The 18,539-nt window shown below is 39.1% G+C and overlaps 2 protein-coding genes across 4 annotated transcripts; one reads left to right on the top strand and one right to left on the bottom strand.

Annotated features, from left to right (window-relative positions):
- Positions 1-6,826: 6,826 nt before the first annotated feature.
- Positions 6,827-7,976, top strand: LOC149836152 (uncharacterized). The gene is made up of 2 exons (XM_090009710.1): positions 6,827-6,959; positions 7,189-7,976. Exons 1-2 carry the CDS (start codon positions 6,827-6,829, stop codon positions 7,974-7,976), a joined length of 921 nt encoding a protein of 306 aa, XP_089865836.1.
- Positions 7,977-16,255: 8,279 nt separating this feature from the next.
- Positions 16,256-18,126, bottom strand: LOC149836151 (short-chain dehydrogenase TIC 32 A, chloroplastic-like). 3 transcript variants are annotated; one of them, XM_090010813.1, is made up of 8 exons: positions 17,936-18,126; positions 17,610-17,841; positions 17,436-17,515; positions 17,161-17,317; positions 16,983-17,061; positions 16,812-16,899; positions 16,658-16,704; positions 16,256-16,556 (listed from the first exon to the last, which is right to left on the bottom strand). In XM_090010813.1, the coding sequence occupies exons 1-8, from the start codon at positions 18,060-18,062 to the stop codon at positions 16,362-16,364; spliced, it is 1,005 nt and encodes a 334-aa protein (XP_089866939.1). In that variant the 5' UTR covers positions 18,063-18,126; the 3' UTR covers positions 16,256-16,361. The 3 variants fall into 3 exon arrangements, with proteins under 3 accessions (XP_089866939.1, XP_089866938.1, XP_089866937.1); XM_090010812.1 differs by having other exon boundaries at positions 16,983-17,064; positions 17,936-18,122; XM_090010811.1 differs by having other exon boundaries at positions 16,256-16,577; positions 17,936-18,062.
- Positions 18,127-18,539: the final 413 nt, after the last annotated feature.

The raw sequence follows: 18,539 nt of genomic DNA, 5'->3' as shown, positions 1-18,539 counted from the left end.
AATATTTCTTGGATATTCTTCTAGAAGCAAAGTTTATCGTGTTTTCAATAAAAGAACATCTTGTATTGAAGAATCTTTACATGTTGCATTTGATGAGAATTGTGAGCAAGTTATATCTCTAAGCGAAGGAGGAGAAGTTATACTTCAAGAAGAACCTTTGATAGAGAGCATTTCTCAAGAAAATATTCATCTTCCACCGGTTTGGAAAGAAGTTCCCAATCATCCACATGAGCAGATTATTGGAGAAATAAATAGTGGTGTCCAAACTAGAAGGCAATTGCAATATATTGCAAATATTGCATTCATATCTAAAATAGAACCAAAGAATATCAATAAGGCTTGTGATGATGAATTTTGGCTTTTTGCCATGTCTGAAGAACTTAACCAATTTACTATGAATGATGTATGAGATCTAGTTGATAGACCAAAGGATCATCCGGTAATTGGAACAAGATGGGTCTTCCAGATTAAGCTGGACGAAAATGGCGATGTCATTCGAGACAAAGCAAGGCTAGTAGCACAAGGCTATATTCAAGAAGAAGGCATAGATTTTGATGAAACCTATGCACCAGTGGCTTGATTAGAGTCAATTCAAATGATGCTTGCTTTTCTAGTTACATGAATTTTAAGTTATATCAAATTGATGTTAAGAGTGCATTCTTAAATGTATACATCAATGAAAAAGTTTATGTAGAGCAACCTCTAGGCTTTGAAAATAAGAAATATTCAGAAAAAGTCTACAAATTAAAAAAAACTTTGTACGGACTCAAACAAGCACCAAGAGCGTGATATGAAAGACTATAAAATTTTCTAGATAATCTGGTTTTTTCATTAGTCGGGTAAACTCTACTTTATTTATTAAAAATCTTAATTCATACATTTGTATTGTGCAAATTTATGTTGATAACATAATATTTGGTTCTACTAATGATTTTCTTTGTAAAGAATTTGCTAAAGCTATGCAGAAAGAGTTTGAAATGAGCTTGATGGGCGAATTGAACTACTTCCTTAGACTTCAAATAAAGCAAACTGAAGAAGGAATCTTCATCAACCAGGCTAAGTATACAAAAGAACTTTTTACGAGATTTGCCATGGACTCATCAAAATCAAGAAAAAATCCTATAAGCACAACTACTTCTCTTGATAAAGATATCGGATCTCTATTATGCCCATAGTAGACTATTATCGGTATAGCCAAACTAATACAATAGTTAGCATTGAGTGAGTGCTAACTTATGAGTTTTGAGAAGGTTAATAGGAGAAATTAAAAGAAACAAACTTTCGTGTTATGTGATGAATAAGTAAACTAAGAATATAGGCTTAGAGCCCACTACAATTGTAAGTTAGAGTTTAAATTGCTTATAAATGTTATTTATTGAGTTGTAAAGTCACCCCCTTAATAATTATAATTGTAGGTTCCAAGATCATCATTTGAAGCAGGACTTGAGATCTGACATAGTCCCTTTTGTCAGCAGTTGTTCATGGACGATCGAAGAGTCGAGTAGAGACTTTTATTTACTTTCTTATTTTATTGAACCTTATGTTAAGTTTGTGCTTTTGATATGGATGATGTAGCTGATGAGATCTTGGTTGTGAAATCATGATGTTATAATTTGAATTTTTTTTGTGCCATGGTTTCCATGCGTATGCTTTATAGTCTTCCCTCTGAAAAGTAATACCTACGAACCCAGACTCAAGAGGTTTCGAATCAGGGTGTTATATCCTTGTTGGATTCTACAATCTCAACCTCACAACCACACTCTAATTTGAACCTTTTCTTATCTCTTATAGGCTTCCCAAGAATAGAAAACTCTCTTTCCTTGTTGTCCAAGGAATCCTCTCCAACGTTGAACCTGGATACCACCTTGGCTTCCAATTTCTCAAGACCACCAATAGGGCTAACATCCCTCATAAGTGCAAGGTGTAGGAAAGCACATTAAGCTTGCAACATAGATCATCAAAACGTTTCTGAACTAATGGTTTGGTAAAACATCAGCTACTTGAGTTTCAAATGGAATATAACAAACAACCAACTGCCTTTTAGCTATTCGATCTCTTACAAAATTGACATCGATTTCAACGTGTTTACTTCGTTTGAGGAATAATTGGCCGGATTTGCTAACATGTAAATCACACCAAGATTGTCGCACCAAACGAGTGGAGGCTATGCTAACTTCATGCATAATTCTTTAAGAAGAAATCTCACCTAGGTCAATTCAATAGCACTATAGACAACAGCTGGATACTAAGCTTTAGTGTTTGACCGAGCTATTGTATGTTGCTTTTGTGGACTCCAAGAAACCAAATTTGCACCAAAGAATACAACATATCCTTCGGTAGATTTTTGATCATCAGGACAATCAACCCAATCCGCATCAAAGTATATAGAAAGCAGGGTAGATATAGAAGGTTGTATTAGAAGTCTATAATCTAGAGCACCTTCTAGGTACTGAAAAATACACCTAACAACATTCCAATGTTCTTGGGTTGGAGAATGCATAAATTGACAAACTTTATTGACCAAATATGAAAGATAATGCCTTGTTAATGTTACATACCTCAAAGCACCAAATAAACTGTGATACAAATTGGGATTATCCATAGATATAGAAGGTTGTGTTGTTGTGTTAACAAAAATTTTGCGATAAATAAAGTGAACTCACCTTGATCTTAAAAAATCCAATCAATTTAGAAGATATGAGACGCTAGTTTTAAGCTTCGGTTGTCCTTCTCCATGAGCGAAAGTAGGTTCGACCTTTATAACTCAAAATCCACTATCTAGAGAATTTGAATCTAGGGTCCAAACTCACAATGAAACATTATAACACGCAATTCAGATCAAGAATTAAAGTGTTTAAGTACTTACATAGTCAATAATGAAAAATGAATAAAAAAAACAAGGGTAAAACATAAATAACCGAATGAATCTTGATATTATTTTTTTCAGACTTAGGGTTCATTAGTCTTTTATGCTCCAACTTGGAGGCTTTCTCTAATAGAACTCCCTTCTAGAGCATGTATGGTGGTCTAAGAGTAACCTCTCATTCACTCGACAATACCTTTGCATATAAATGTGATGGTGTGAGGAATGAATCTGGCAGCACCTTTGGGTAGGTGTTCATGATGGTAACGACAGAGAGATAGAGTTAGCAAGGGGTTTGAGAATTTCTTCTCTCTAGGGTTAGCACTCATGTATGATTATCTTATATGGGTTAGGTCTTAGGGGCATCTACTATTTATAGGCCTCAAGAATGGATTATCGATCATAGAAGCTTTAGATTTGAATCTGCCCCAAATATATCTAAGTTCATTCATACGAATAAGATAGTGTTTATATATCCGGAGGTTTTTCATAGAGGATTTTGTGCCTAAAATGCATGCAGAGGTTGGGATAGATGATAAAGGATGAGGACCAAGACCTATCCAGGCATTTAGGGTAATAGGCTACAAAAGTTTTTGTCGTTAGTTATGGGGCAAAAATTTTACTGGTTGGCAAAAACTTTTGCTCTCCACAGGCTAGACGACAATCCACACGTACAAATGGCAAAAAGTTTTTGCCGTCTGTAAGCAAAATAGGGCAAAATTGACAATATGTTAGTTTGAGTGGTTTGGACATTTTTAGGGGTTTTCCTAAAAACTTATGAGTTTATGCCTATCTTTTAAGGATTTTTTAACTTGAGATTTTGGGAATTTTGTCGGAGAAGATGAAAAAAAAAACATTTTTTGAATTATTAGCACTTGGGCATCTTCAAAAATTAAGTGTCTACGGTTTGAGATTTTGATTTTTGGAGTGCAGGATTGCTTTGAAATGCTGCAGATTGAAAGTGGTCCAACATGCAGTCTCCGAGAAGAAGAAGCTTATAAGTGATGGACTAACGGTGGATTTTTTTTCACAGCGTTGAGTATTGGCGACGGCTTTGGTGGTCACCAAGCTATGTAATGCTGATGACCAAATCCGCCACTGTTACTAGTGGTGGCTGCCAAATCAATGGCCCATAAGTTTTTTTCTAAAATTAACAGCTGTCAAATGGCGACGGATATGACCGTCACCATAGATATTGATCGTCGGCACATGTGTCGCCAATAAAATTGTTCATAACCGTTGGAAGAACAATGGCGAAGGCTATAGCCTTAGCCATCAACTTAGTCGTGACGGCCCAGTCTGTTGCGAATAATAATGGTGATGCCAGTAAATTACTGCAATGGCCGATGGTCCGACCCGATTTGAAATGGCAACGGTTTTCTATTTTACGCGACGGACAAGGGCTGCCATTGCAGGATTATGTTGGAGTGGTGTGATGGACACTGACAGGTAGCTCCATCAAGTGAGATGAGTGGCGGAAATTGAATGTAACTGAAAACCAGTTGTATACAATATGACCTTATCTATTCTCCTAACTGAAAACCAGGTGTTTCTTTTATGGATGTAAAGGGGTTGGATTTAGTTTGGGTTTAAGTATTTACTGAACCCAACTATATTGATTTTGGATTCTGATTTGGATTCAGAGTCGCATGGAGAAAGGTTAATTATGCCGAGTACAGACCCAATTAGTTATATTTTTTATGCAATTGGGTTCGATAATCCATTGGATTCAGACTCGATTCGGGCTCAGATGCAAAACTCCATACCAAATTTGGATCAATCCTATTTCCTACTGAATCCGACTAATCAGATCTGGACATGATCGGATATCACATGTATGATTCTCAGGATATATGGAAGTAAAAACTGGTCATGGTAGGAAGAGGAGGGCGGATCGGGTGCAATCTTTTTTGTTTTTTAGAAGAAAGGATCAGGTGCAATCACATTGCACACTTCAAGTATGCCTCTGCACCTGATTGCCCTCCATCTCGCCTGTGGGCTGTGGAGCCCAATAGGAGATGGAGGGTGCTTCAAGCAATGTTGTCAGTATAAGTGCGTATCGGCAGAAAATTGATACGACAATAACCTCAATCAGTTATATTGAATAAATATAAAAAATACTTAAAATTAATTTTTAATATTATTTTAATGGTTTTAACACCACGTTCTGTTTGACACAAAATATTTTTTAATCATTTTTAGCAATTCCGAACGATTCACTTGAGAATCAGTATCAGCCCATTCACCCGGAATCGTTGGCCAAACGATTCAGAGCCTATACCGGATTCTGACAACATTGGGTTCAAGTGCAGCGGCATACTAAAGTGCAAAATGAGGTGGGAGTCTAGGGGTGTCAACGGGTCAGTTTTACCCGGACTAGAACCAGACCAAACCCTATAGGATCTGGGTATGGTGATAAATAAGAAGTCCTGATTAAGACCCGGGTTTGGACCTGAAGGTCCGATTAATGCATGGACCCAGGTATAGTTTGTGAAATTTTATATCATACCCGGGCCTGCCCCGAGTTCTGATTAAGACCCAAAAATTTTCAATGTAAAAATAATAAAAAATATTATTTTACTGGGTATATGGTCCGAGACTTGTTCATGTAGTTCTTATCGGGTCCGAGTATGGTTTCTCTTATAATAGACCCAATTAAACCCAGGTCTCCTAACCAAACCCGACCGGTTGACACCCCTATCGGGTTCTACCTAACCCTAGCTTGCAAACCACAAAAAAAAGCAAAAGTGTGGAATGTGATTGCACATGCAGAGTACAACCTAAACTCATCATAACCTTTTTCTCAATTGCACCTGACCCAGTTGCCTTACATCAAGGCCCTCTGTACTTCATACTGTTAATTCATAAATTTTTAAGTGATGGAAAAACTATAGTTGAAAACAGAAGACCTTATGGCATATGATGCTGCGATCATAGCCATCCAAATTCCTCACCTGTTTGTACCATAATCACGGATCTCCTTATCAAGATTTTCTCTACAAAGGAAAACCTGACAAAAAAAATTTGTTCCTAGAAAAATCTCATGAAAATATTGGTATACTAAAATTTAAAATATATAAATTTTACATAAAATGAGAAAACATTAAAAATATAAATATTTACTCTGCACCTGGGCGCCCTCCATCTTTCCGATGCAGCCTGTGAACCATGGGGCCCTACAGGAAATAAATGGCACTCAGGTGCAGCTGTAGAATAAACATGTAGGAAGGATCAGATCCAAGGGACCTTGGACAGAAAAAGTGCCCAAGGTACCTTGGATGCTGTTCATCACCAAGATGAACGGTGCCCAAAAAAACACATCAAATGATAGGTCTCTTATCTAGATGGGTCCCACGAAACTTTTCCGTGCCATTCATCAACGGCATCAAAGGTTAAAAAATGGACCGTTTATATTTGTCCAAGAACCCTTTGCAAAATAGACGGACGGTTCATATTTGTCCTTCATCTTGGTGAACCATGCATAGGTGATAGGGTCACCATAAATGGAAGGCAAAGTTAGGGTTGTTACTAAGAATGCTTAATGGGAAGACAGACGGTGGTTCATAAAAGCATTGAAGCATGACTTAAAGGGAAGCAGAGGGACTCAATCAAGCCACTCAATATTGGAAAATTTCAGTTCCATAATTGAGCTATAAATGTGGTTTTACTCCTAAGCCAACACAGTAAAAAATAGCAACCGTGACATGACGTGAAAACCAAGGCTTCACCCTAAACAACCCCTATAGGTTTGAGGCAGTAGACTAAGAATTTGAGAAGCAAGGCTGAAGCCTCCCAAGTTCTCACTCTGGGTGAAATTGAAGGATATTAAAGAGGGAGTGCGGATGGAAGCCCACTCTGCTAGTCTCTCCTCTTCACTGGGACGGTAGGACTGCCTCCCAAGAACATACTGAAGAGAGAGAGAGAGAGAGAGAGAGAGAGAGAGAGAGAGAGAGAGAGAGAGAGATGGGGAGGGCTCCTTGTTGCTCAAAAGTTGGGCTTCATAGGGGTCCATGGACTCCTAGAGAAGATGCACTACTAACCAGATACATACAGGCCCATGGAGAAGGACACTGGAGATCTCTACCCATGAAAGCAGGTTTCGTTCTTTGCCCTGTGTACACGTGTGTGTGTGTTACACCATCGAGCATGGTGACCATAGCTACCACTGCGGTGGTTACCCTTGTCATCAGCTGGGTCCTGTGTTAAGCTGAAGGTCTTGAATTGAATCCCGGTGGTGCATGGGCGCTGCTGTTGCTTTATGGGTTTCCTTCTTTTCTTTTGTTCAATTTTCCTAATACTCTCTCTCTCTCTCTCTCTCTCTGCAGGACTGCTGAGATGTGGGAAGAGTTGCAGGCTGAGATGGATGAACTACCTCAGACCAGACATAAAGAGAGGGAACATCGGTTCAGATGAGGAGGAGCTCATCCTCAAACTCCATTCCCTTCTGGGCAACAGGTGGTCTCTCATTGCAGGGAGGCTACCAGGTCGGACAGACAATGAGATCAAGAATTATTGGAATACCCATCTCAGCAAGAAACTCAGAACTGAAGGCATAGATCCAAACACCCACAAGGCCGTCACCAACGCCCCTCCCCAACACAGCAACCATGCTAATAACGATTCCCCTCTCTCTCCACAACAAGAACTTCTCAACAGCACCAACACCACCAACAGCAACAGCACAAGGTACAATTATATTGGAAAGAAGAATGCCACTATTATTGAATCAAGCAGCATGAAGATCCATCTTCCTAAGGCTACTAGACCCACATCAAATGTCTCACCACCTTGGGTATATAAAGAACTAAAAATGTCTAATGAAGGGGAGAGGCAGCATGGTGGTACCCATGATTTTGAGACCTTTGGTGATGGCTGCTCAGAGTCTCCTTCCACTGTTTCCATTAATGGGTGCAATGGGGATGTGAATGGTGGATGTGAGTTTCCATGGGAGTGTCATGACCCTTGTGTGAGTCCCATGGTTGAAATCTTTCAGTTTGGAGATGTTTTGGGGGGAGATGACCAACTGAAGAATCAGGTACCGCTGCAAAATGTCTGTTGTTTGGAAGAGGAGACAGTTCTGTTCGATTCTTTCATCCATTCTCTCTTGGAATGATGTGATGCTGATTGGACAGTGACTTGTAACCACGTGTCTCTTTTTGAATTTTTTCAACTCCTAACAGATCTATGTACTGACCTTCTTCACCTCTCTCTATATGAGTAACCTGTATCATGTATAATCAAACAGGTAAACATCAATGCCTTAGACAAATCTGACACTTTTTATGCGCGGATCGTGCGCAATCAGCAGTGCAAAATACTTTTTGAACTGCACACGAAGTCCATAATGGTCGCTAAATCTTTTATTTTTTTGTTTTTTTTTAAATCGTGACGTGCCTGAGCTCGTACGATGCTGGGGTGTTGGACTATATACTGTGTTTCAAAATATATATATATATATATATATATATATATATATATATATATATATATATATATATATATATATATATATATATATATATATATATGTGAAAACTGAACATATTAGGCTCCATTTCTCGTTCTTTTCTATTTTGCCCCATAGGTTTTAAGTGTTTTATGATAGATCTGAACCATTAAATGTGTTTAACATGCTCAATTTAGTAGGAATTGACTCTTCGATCATGTTTTTTTATGAACAAACATGTTTTTCTTAGCTGAGAAAAATGAGTACCTTCATCGCCATTGATTTTAGATCATTGGAAAAACCTATCTATAGGTCAGATTTAGGCGATCCAAAGCCGGTTCCTAGTAAACAAAACCTATAGATCACATCTATGGTGTTAGATGTAAAAAAATTACTTAAAACTATGATTTTTGAAGGGGCCTAACGAGACCTGACTAAAAAGAGGGCCTAACAAACTTATATATATATATATATATATATATATTGAATCAAGGGCTCACCTTATGAACTCGTTTGTTTGAGCTATTATTTGCATGTTAGCATATCTAAATTCATGAAGATACAATACCTCTGTGAATATTTGTTTTATTAGAAATAAATCATGGGCTTATACTTGTTTGTGTAATGTTGAGGGCCAGTATCATTTGTGAGCTTAACTTTGCTGTAAATACTTTGAGTTTCCTTAGGTAATGAAGAACCAGTGTATAACGGTGCTTGATTTATCTTGGAAAGTTTTTGTTCATTGCATGTTGATGAATAGTCTTGCTTGCCTAGGTAACCAATATTAAAAAAAAAAGGCTAAACTTTACCATCAATGTTACAAGGTGCCCAACATTCTCTCATTTTCTTGAGCCCCAATATTGCCAGGTTGAAATGATCACCTTACACCTCTTTAACTGGTTTTGCTGATACGTACATTTTACTGTTTTCACTGATGTTGATTAATATATTTCTTATGCTTGTTTTTTAATTGCTTATGCATAGGAATGTTGACTTTGTCTCTTAGCTTAAACTTGTAATATTTGTGATGGAGCTTGGTTTTGTCATGATAAATGTTTAGTGCATTCTTCTGTTTCGAATTTTTATTCAATGTCTATATTATGTGAATGTTAAAAAAATTTGAAAAACTAATTTTTAGTTTTTTGTTTTCATGTATATAACCTATAATGGTGAAATCCATGTCTAGCGGTTATAGGCGATATTCCTATGTCACTGTTATAGCCTATACTGGTGAGTTAATTCTCCCCGTTATAGTCTATACTAATGCGTAGGATATCATTGTTATAGCCTATAACGAGAATAGTATCTGGCTATTATAACTTATAAGTAACCTATAATGGTGAGCCAGGTATTCTCATCATTATTTCCCATCTCGCTATTAAAATAACCTCATTATTAAATATTGTCACACCGCTAGGTGTTTTCAGTTTTGATGTGATTCATCGTTACTGTTGGTTCACATTTTAACGACGAGCTATAAATATAACCATTATTACTCAACAAAAACCATTTATTTTTAGCGAGAATTATCGCTGTTATAGGACTATAGCAATGAGAAATAGGTCAATAGCAGCGAGATATATCGCCGCTACCTGCATCCCTGTAATAATTTCAACCGGATGTACCAAGGTTGCTACCAAGTGAACAAAGCTTGCTTGACACCACCGCACACTTAATTCGAATGGTGATGAGAATTTTAATTCATTCCTTTACACTTCAATAAATCTTTAGAGGTCGTAAGAGATAAAAAGGGGCACAAATTGTGACTCCCATAAAAGTTAATTGTTTGATGAAAACCTAATGGCCAAAAAAATGTTATGGAGTAGTTGGTGCACGAAGTAAAGGAAATGCAAATGTGATACTTTGCTCATTTATGGTGTGAAATGAATTATTCTAATTGGTGTTTTGTGATTGCTCATTATGTTTCTCCATCTATTCAAGAAAATAGGTGCTACAAAAATAATTAGAAGCAGAAGGGATGTAATGGCAACAACACTTAGCACTCAACAAGACTACTAGGCAGGAAATTCTAGTTCAAAGCGATTAACAGCAAGAATACCAAGAGAACGGTAGGATTAACAAGAGAACTGCAACAAAGGGAGAGCTACTATAGCTGAGTTATATTGAGCAGCAAAGTTTAACTCTTAGACGGAGTCACCACCCACAAAGCATAGGATCGATCAAAACTTGAAGCTCTGATACCATAACAAAGTAGCAGTCACACAGAGAGCAAAAAAAATAAACAGAAGATGGCACAAAGTTACGTGGTTTGGTCGAGTTTGACCTACATCTGTGATAGAATCTCACACTCTCGATGGTGAGGTGAGATGCCCATTACGACATTACCATACTTATATCAAAAATATACATGACGAGATTTACGAATAAAATCTTATCTCCAAGAGGTAACAAAAGGTGGAACTTTATCTCTACGTCCTTTATCTTCTAGATGTTTTCATTTGATTTAGTTTCTAGAGCATTCTTGGCTTTTGGATCGTTACCATGCTTTGAGATCCATTTTGTGTCCTCTTCTTATATATATATATATATATATATATATATATATATATATATATATATATATATATATATATATATATATATATATATATATATATATATATATATATATATATATATATATATATATATATAGAGAGAGAGAGAGAGAGAGAGAGAGAGAGAGAGAGAGAGAGAGAGAGAGAGAGTAGGTGCTTGCGATACGTGCTTGATGGGCTTTTTTATTTTATTTTTAAATTCTTACCATACAGATGTGATCTATGTATACTTGATTTTATAGGGATCCACTCTTGAAGTGTTCGATTATGACATATGGGTGGGCGTTTATGAGGTTTGAAAAATCAGCGATCTAAAATCTTTATAATTTTTTTAGGCTTCAAATATCATTTTTTCCATTGAAAATACATGGTCTAGGTGTGGATTCCTCGTAAATTGACCATGCCCACCACATTTATGGGGTCAAAATTGACAAAAAAACATTGAAGCAATAGAAAAACCCATCAAACGCATAATGCAAGCACCTATGCTCTACTATATATATTGAGTAATGGGTCTATGCTAAATAAAATATGCTAAATGAGTTTTTCAGGTTCTTTTTATTTTATTATTAAATTCTGAACGTACAAATGTGATCTATGTACTTGATTTTTAAGGATCAGCGCTTCAAGTGTTTGATTCTAACACATGGGTGGGTTTTTATAATGTTCAAAAACTCAACTATCCAAAATCTTTGTAAATTTTTGAAGCTCCAAATATCAGTTTTTTTCATCGAAAACACATATTCAGGTGTAGATTCCTCGTAAATCGACCATGCCTAATACATTTATGGGGTCAGAATTGTGAAAAAAATACCAAAAGAGCAGAAAAACCCATTTAGCTTGTTTTATTTAGCACCTACCCATTACTCTCTCTTTATATATATATATATATATATATATATATATATATATATATATATATATATATATATATATATATATATATATATATATATATATATATATATAAAGAGAGATAGAGAGAGAGTGTGGTAGCTGCCTACCATCCATTGCACATGTGCAATAGATGCTCAGTTGTCATGTGCTCTTAAAAAGAACCTTTAGTGGCACTTTAAATGTGCACTAAAGGCCTTATCGATTTTAGCACGAGCATCCATTGTATATATAACTTGAGTTTTTAAGCCTTCAATATTTATGAAAAGTTTAGACTATCGATTTTTAAGTCTTATAAAAACTTAAAATCAAACATGTAGATCACATATATGTGGTCAGATTTAAAGAAAACACGGATAAACACTTTAAATGCCCGATAGGCTAGTGGTAGACCAACAAAGTGGTAGGCAGCTACCACCTACTAATATAGGAAAAGTGGCAGCTGCATGCCACTTTTTGGCTGAGTGAACGAGCATTTTCTGTTTGTTAATACCAAATTTGATCCTGCAAATGTATTTAACATTTTTTATTTGCTATGAAACAACACCTGGATCATGTTTTTTCTATATATAACATGAATCTTTTGGCTTTCAATATTTATGAAAAGTTTAGACTGTAATTTTTAAATCTTCTAAAAACCTGCCTGTTTGTTGAATGATTCAAGTGTCTATTCCTATAAAATCAAACATGTACGGTCAGATTTAAAGAAAACATGGATAAACCTTTTAAAATCGCGATAGGCTGCTTCCACTTATATATATATATATTACACAAAAAATATATGCATATTTTATCTACACGAGCTCACCTGCGACAAGCCCAGTTCAACGAGTTGCTTTTGTTTCAGGTTGCCAGTTATACAAACCGATCACAACAGAGTTCATGATGAGCCAAACTGAACTGAGTCGCGAGCTGCCCAGTTCGTTTACCAGCCCTACTCTGAACACAGTTGGCCTAACAAAAAGAATATCAATATAGAGTCCAATCTTTATGATGAGCCTAGCTCAGGTTCTGATCGGCTGAACATTTGGACTTGATCTGCCCTGATCCAAATTGCTGAACAGATTCTAAACTAGGACTCAAGACAGTCAACAACAAGGCTGTTTAGGTCATATACCTGAGACATCATAATTCTCACTCCTAGAAAGGGTCTGAATCTGTCTGGTCTTGGTACCTTCAGAGTCTCAGTTCAACAAGGCTGTCTAAGTATTACCCTTCTTGGAGAGAGGCCCAGTTCAATTAAATTCAAGCTCTGTCCAGTTTCCAACAGTCCCACATTGAAAATTACAAACCTGCCTCAATTTTATTGTTCACTAAAACTTAGGCCATTAATTTCATAAATGATCTTTGCTCTAAGCTCTTTGCCCTATGCTGATCAATTCTTTGGTGCAGTTTGATCCACTATCTCTTCATATAAGGCTGTCAATGGGTCGGGTTTGTCTCGCCCCCAATCCAAACCTTTTTTGAATTTATAACTCGAAGAGACCGCACCCAGCACGAAGACCTTGTCACGCTCACTCAGCCTGTTAAAACTATGATCATCATGCCGGCAGCGTAAAACTCCGAGGCTATGACCCGGGCCTGCTGCCGAGCATTGGTTTATGCAGAGAGGTGATGCCCATGAGATCGTCTAGCAGCCAAGGCCCCACCCCACTATGCCAACCCCCTTTGGGGCTCCTGGCCCAATCATGAACCAGGATATTCAGGTACAGACATAAAAAATGCTCACCCAAATGTTATTCGGGTTGACCAGAACCCGACCCCAGTAGCATAGAGGTCGGGTTTGGATTATGATTTTTTTTCTGGATAACCAACCCAACTCGCCTGACCCCAATGTTTCCTTGTATATTTTAATGGGAAAAAAATTTAGATACTCCATAATTATATGGGCTGGAATTGGGATTTTCATTTTTCTAGACCTGGTGATTGTTATTTGGGTGGTTTGAGTGCACCTTGATGGATCGGATACCCCATAGGAAAGGACATTTCCTTTCCAGTGGGAAATCAAACACGTGAATAGACATGGAAGAAAAGGCAACTCCTGACATTGATTTCCCTTTTCTATCCAAACATGGCCTGTAGTTTAACATGCGCTGCTAGTATAGGACAGCTATCAAGCGCACATCATCATTAATCTAACACAGTACTGTTTTCTAATTTCTTTCAGATCAGATTGCATATATGATTTGCATATTTTATTTGGGATCATGTGATCGTCACATTTAACAGGTTTTTAAACAAATTTTTTTAAAATCAATGGCTCAGACGACTCCATAGTTTCAGAATCTAGCTAGACAATCATGTTCTTTTGTCAGAGGAGAAATAAAAAATAGCACTACCTAAGTTCAATCCCTGACAATCAGATCATGTTGAAAATATCTGCTGGGTCAGCTTGAGTAAACATGTCCTAAACCTACAATTTCCAGCTCGACAGCACTGTCCTATCGAATGTCTGGCGTTAATTCATCTGAAAACCTACATGCCAATCTTCCCAAGCAAAAGTTTGGAGAAATACCATATGGACTCTCTTCACCAGGATTTTTTTTTTTGCTCGAAGGAAAAACCCCTAACAGCACATGGGCATGAGAGTGGACCTGGAGAAACGTACGGACCCCTCCCCGTTTGGACCGGGGATGGAGGACAAGAAATGGGGATGGAGGTCAAAATCAAAACCCGTTCAGGGATGTGGAGGCGGGGATGGACTTACGCTTTCTCCCGCCCCATCCCCGTCCTCGATCCCCGCCTTGCCCTGCCCCTGATCCTTCTTTAGAGATGATAGTGGACCGAGGAGAAATAGGGCCTCGCCCCGTTTGAACTGGGGATGGAGGTTAAAATCAAAACCCGTGCGGGGATGGAGGATAGAATTTTGAGACGGGGCAGGGGTGAAAACCTTGTCCCCCGCCCCCCGCTCCGGTCCATTGCCATCCCTAACCGCACATTGGCTGGCCTCCATTCAGTAAAACCCTTGAGGTCACCCCTGTCCATTGGAATGTACACCCAACTTCGACATTAAGGCAAAAGATGCACCTCGCAGGCTGGGCGGCTCAAGAGAAGTTGAGGCCCTAGGCATATTTCTTTGGAAGCACATATTTCTCCATTTTTTTTTTTCATTGGAGGCCCTCAGCATGTGCCATGTTTCATTGGAGGCCTTCAGCATATGAAATATAAGCATTATATATATATATATATATATTATTTGAGGCCTTAGGCGGTGGCCTCAAATCTCAAAGAAGTAAGCCGGCTCAAAGGTTTCAAACTTGTGACATCCCATCAACTTTGGTGACATTCACAAGTAGCTCCACCGGATATGAACCGAACCCTTGTTCTCTCTATCAACCAGGATTGCCATTCAACCCTGGTGCAGCATGGTTGTATCGCCCACATGGAGTCCCTTTATTTAATTTCTTCATATTCCCATGAACCACTACAATTCATGACAAAATAAACAATCACTAATCTGACTTTTGACTCCTAATAAAAAATTAGTATCGTCATTAAAACAATCCATTGATCACCTTAGCACTTTGACAAATGGGCATTAAATATTCCTTTGTTTACTCTTATTGATGTTTTCCTTTTTTTTTATCAAACCAATGGGGATATATGCTTTCATAATTCATAATTAGCTGATCATATGAATCGTCATCAATTGCTTAGTCAAAGAAAACACATGACAAAATCAGACATCAAGGACCCACCTGGCTGGCTCCTTCCATTATCACTATGGCTCAGACCATCAATGGGCCCACTTCACATGGACTCTCCAAACATAGAGGTTTATGGGACTTCTAGAGATGGCAGCAAAACTTAACTGGTATATTCATTCTCCACCACACATCTTACTTGGGGACAGCGGATTTAGGGAAAAAGCCACTTGGGTGCATGCTCCAGACCCGTATAGGGTTAGTTGTTGCATACCTTTGCCTCCTAACTAGAAGGGAGAACCTATCAAGTTTTAGCCAAAGAAAAGAGAAGTATCACCCATACCCGTTGTTCATGTTTGGAATGGACCGAATCCCTTCTGTGTTTGGTTTCAAGGAATCCTAAATCCAATTCCGCAAAATTCCTCTTTCGACTGAAATGGCCAAAGGATTTAATGCAATTGAATTCCTTTTCTATTAAATTCTTGCCTCCCACCGAAACCCCGTCGCTCAACCTATGTCACAAATATTGGTGATATATTAAAAATATCACGATTTTATCTCAATATCTTCAAAAGCTTACAAATATTGTGCTTTTATCGCAATATTAACCTTGCAACATTTCCCAAATTATTTATTTTTTATTATGCATTTAAATATGCTTTACGTATTCAGCATATTTTTAGGCATGCCGGTATTTTTAACAGTGATATCAGCATTTCATGTAACTATGTACATCATATAGGGATCTGTCTTTGTCTTTGTACAATATGAAGCGTGCAAAGGAAGCTACATATTGACGTGTCTCTCCCAGAACACCCCCTTTTTTCCTCCTCCGTGTGATTCCGTAGCATTTTTGCGACTCCGTGCAGCGAATCTTCCCCACCGTTACGTTCTCCATCATCACCACTCAATGGAATCCCTCCCGATCGTAACGGCAGAGAACCGATCGCTCCGCTTCAGTAGGGTGAAGAACAAACGCCCGGTCGCTCCACCGTCGCCGTCATCTCTTCCGATGACTTCCACAGCTGGCTCCCCTCGGCATCGCTCTCCCCCAATCTCGACGGCGACGCCTCGTTGCAGTCGGCGAAGTACCGACCGGAGACGCTGGAAACCCTCGGGTGCGTCGCTACGTAGCACGTCGTCGCGGCCGCCTGAGGCGAGAAACGGGAAATCTCGAGAAATTAGGAAAACTTTAGAAAGATTTTATTTCGACGATCTTCGCAGGAATCGATAGAGAAAGAGAGATCCTCACCTGCGGGATCGTTTTCAAGAGCTTCGATGTCGAGAAGAAGGCCAGATCTGAGCAGAAAGAGAAGGAGAACGGTGAGACTCTTCAGAAATCTACGTTACATCGTGAATCTCTTCTATGATTATCTAAAAACGAAGAAATTCAGCAAAAGAATCACCCGTAAGTAATCCTTCTCGTTCTCGATTGAGGCGAGTCCGAACTATCCCCGGGTGCACCGAGTTCGCCGTCACATTTGCGTTCATTCTCTGAAATTCCACAGAATTAGGTCAGAAATTTCCCTCGCAAACAACGGATTCCGAGCACGGAAAAGAAGTGGTTGGTTGCTCACTTTGAGCCTCTTCGCTAGCTCTTTGGCGTGCAGAATGTTCGCCAGTTTCGAGAGCGTATAAGCCCGAGTAGGATCATACCTGCTATCAGAAAGAAGGAAGAAAAGGAGGAAAAGTTAGCAAACCGGAGAAGACAGACGGAATCCGGTAACCGGAACATTTTTCCATCTTCCTCTTTACCTCTTCTTTTGGCACGTCAATTCCTCATGCAGAATGCTGTCGCCGTCGTACCAGCCATGTATGCTAGAAGAAACGTTCACTATCCGTCCTTCCATCCCGGAAATCTCCGCAGTTTCGATCATCTTCCTCAGCAATAGCTTCGTCAACAGAAAATGCCCTACCGTTCATCATCAATAAAATATGAAGAAATTATCATAAAAAACACAACGATTCTTCGAAAAATATTACTTTCTTGCGTTATTTCTGAATTTTTTCGAAAAATATTACTTTCTTACCGAGATGATTAGTAGCGAACGTCATCTCTATTCCATCTTCCGACACCGCATGCTGGTGGCAAAATTTTCCTGCGTTATTTCTGAATTTTTTGTTTTAAATGTGAGAAAAAAATTAACTTTAAAATGGAAACATAAAATGGACTAAATAACGGCGATCGGCGGAGGCCTGCGTACATGAGGATGTTCAGTGGCAAGCCAAGCCGATCGAACTCGGCGACGAAGCTCCTCACGGAAGCCATGGAACTGAGATCCAGAGCCATGACGATGATCTCCGCGCTCGGCGTCTCCTTCCTGATCCGGCTCCTCGTCTCCTCCGCCGTTTTCACATTCCGAGCCGGGAGCACGAGCCGCGCCCCGCGCTTCGCCAGCACCCGAGCCGTCTCCGCGCCGATTCCCGACGTCGCTCCTGATCGACAAAAACCACCCATCATATCCCAAAAAAAGAAGAGAGAGAGAGACAACTCAGAAGCAGAGGCTGACATCGGCTCGGCTAGGCTTACCTGTGATGATGGCGGTCACGGAGCAGAGAGAGCACGCGCCGGCCTCGGTCACCTGCTCGGCTGTGGACTTGGAGCCGAAGCCGCTCGGCCCAGCGGCACCGGTAAGGTATCTAACGACCTCCAGCATTTTATTATCACAGAGAGAGAGAGAGAGAGAGAGAGAGAGAGAGAGAGAGAGAGAGATTACAAGAGCCCCAGGGTCACCGCTCTGGTCTTTCATTTAGAAGGAGGTGTGGGTCCCACACCTTATTAATCCTCACCTCACGAGCTTTGGGCGGTAAGAGACGAAAGAATCGCGGAGTGATCTGGCGGTTTAGGGTTTTACTTTTTTTTTAAACGAGTGTGGGAGGGGCTTTCAAGTTTCACGGTTAGGTCAAGTTTCACGCTCAATCATGCTCTGCTTTCTTTATTTGTTTTGACTTTGCTCTTGTTCGGTTTATGAGTTCAACATTTTGTCGATCTTCATGAGTGGTAATGTTGAATTTCTTTCGGCTCTCTCTCCTTTTTCTGTTTCATCTTTTTCTTTTCCTGGCAGCGTCGTCGTTCCAGCTATCTCGAGCCCCGAGGCCACCTCTAAAAGGAAGAAACTTGGTCTACATTACAA

The sequence above is a fragment of the Nuphar pumila genome, chromosome 6 (genome assembly GCF_984573655.1).
Source record: "Nuphar pumila chromosome 6, dmNupPumi1.hap1.1, whole genome shotgun sequence".
Taxonomy (NCBI): domain Eukaryota; kingdom Viridiplantae; phylum Streptophyta; class Magnoliopsida; order Nymphaeales; family Nymphaeaceae; genus Nuphar; species Nuphar pumila.
This window is presented reverse-complemented; position numbering and strand designations above follow the sequence as displayed.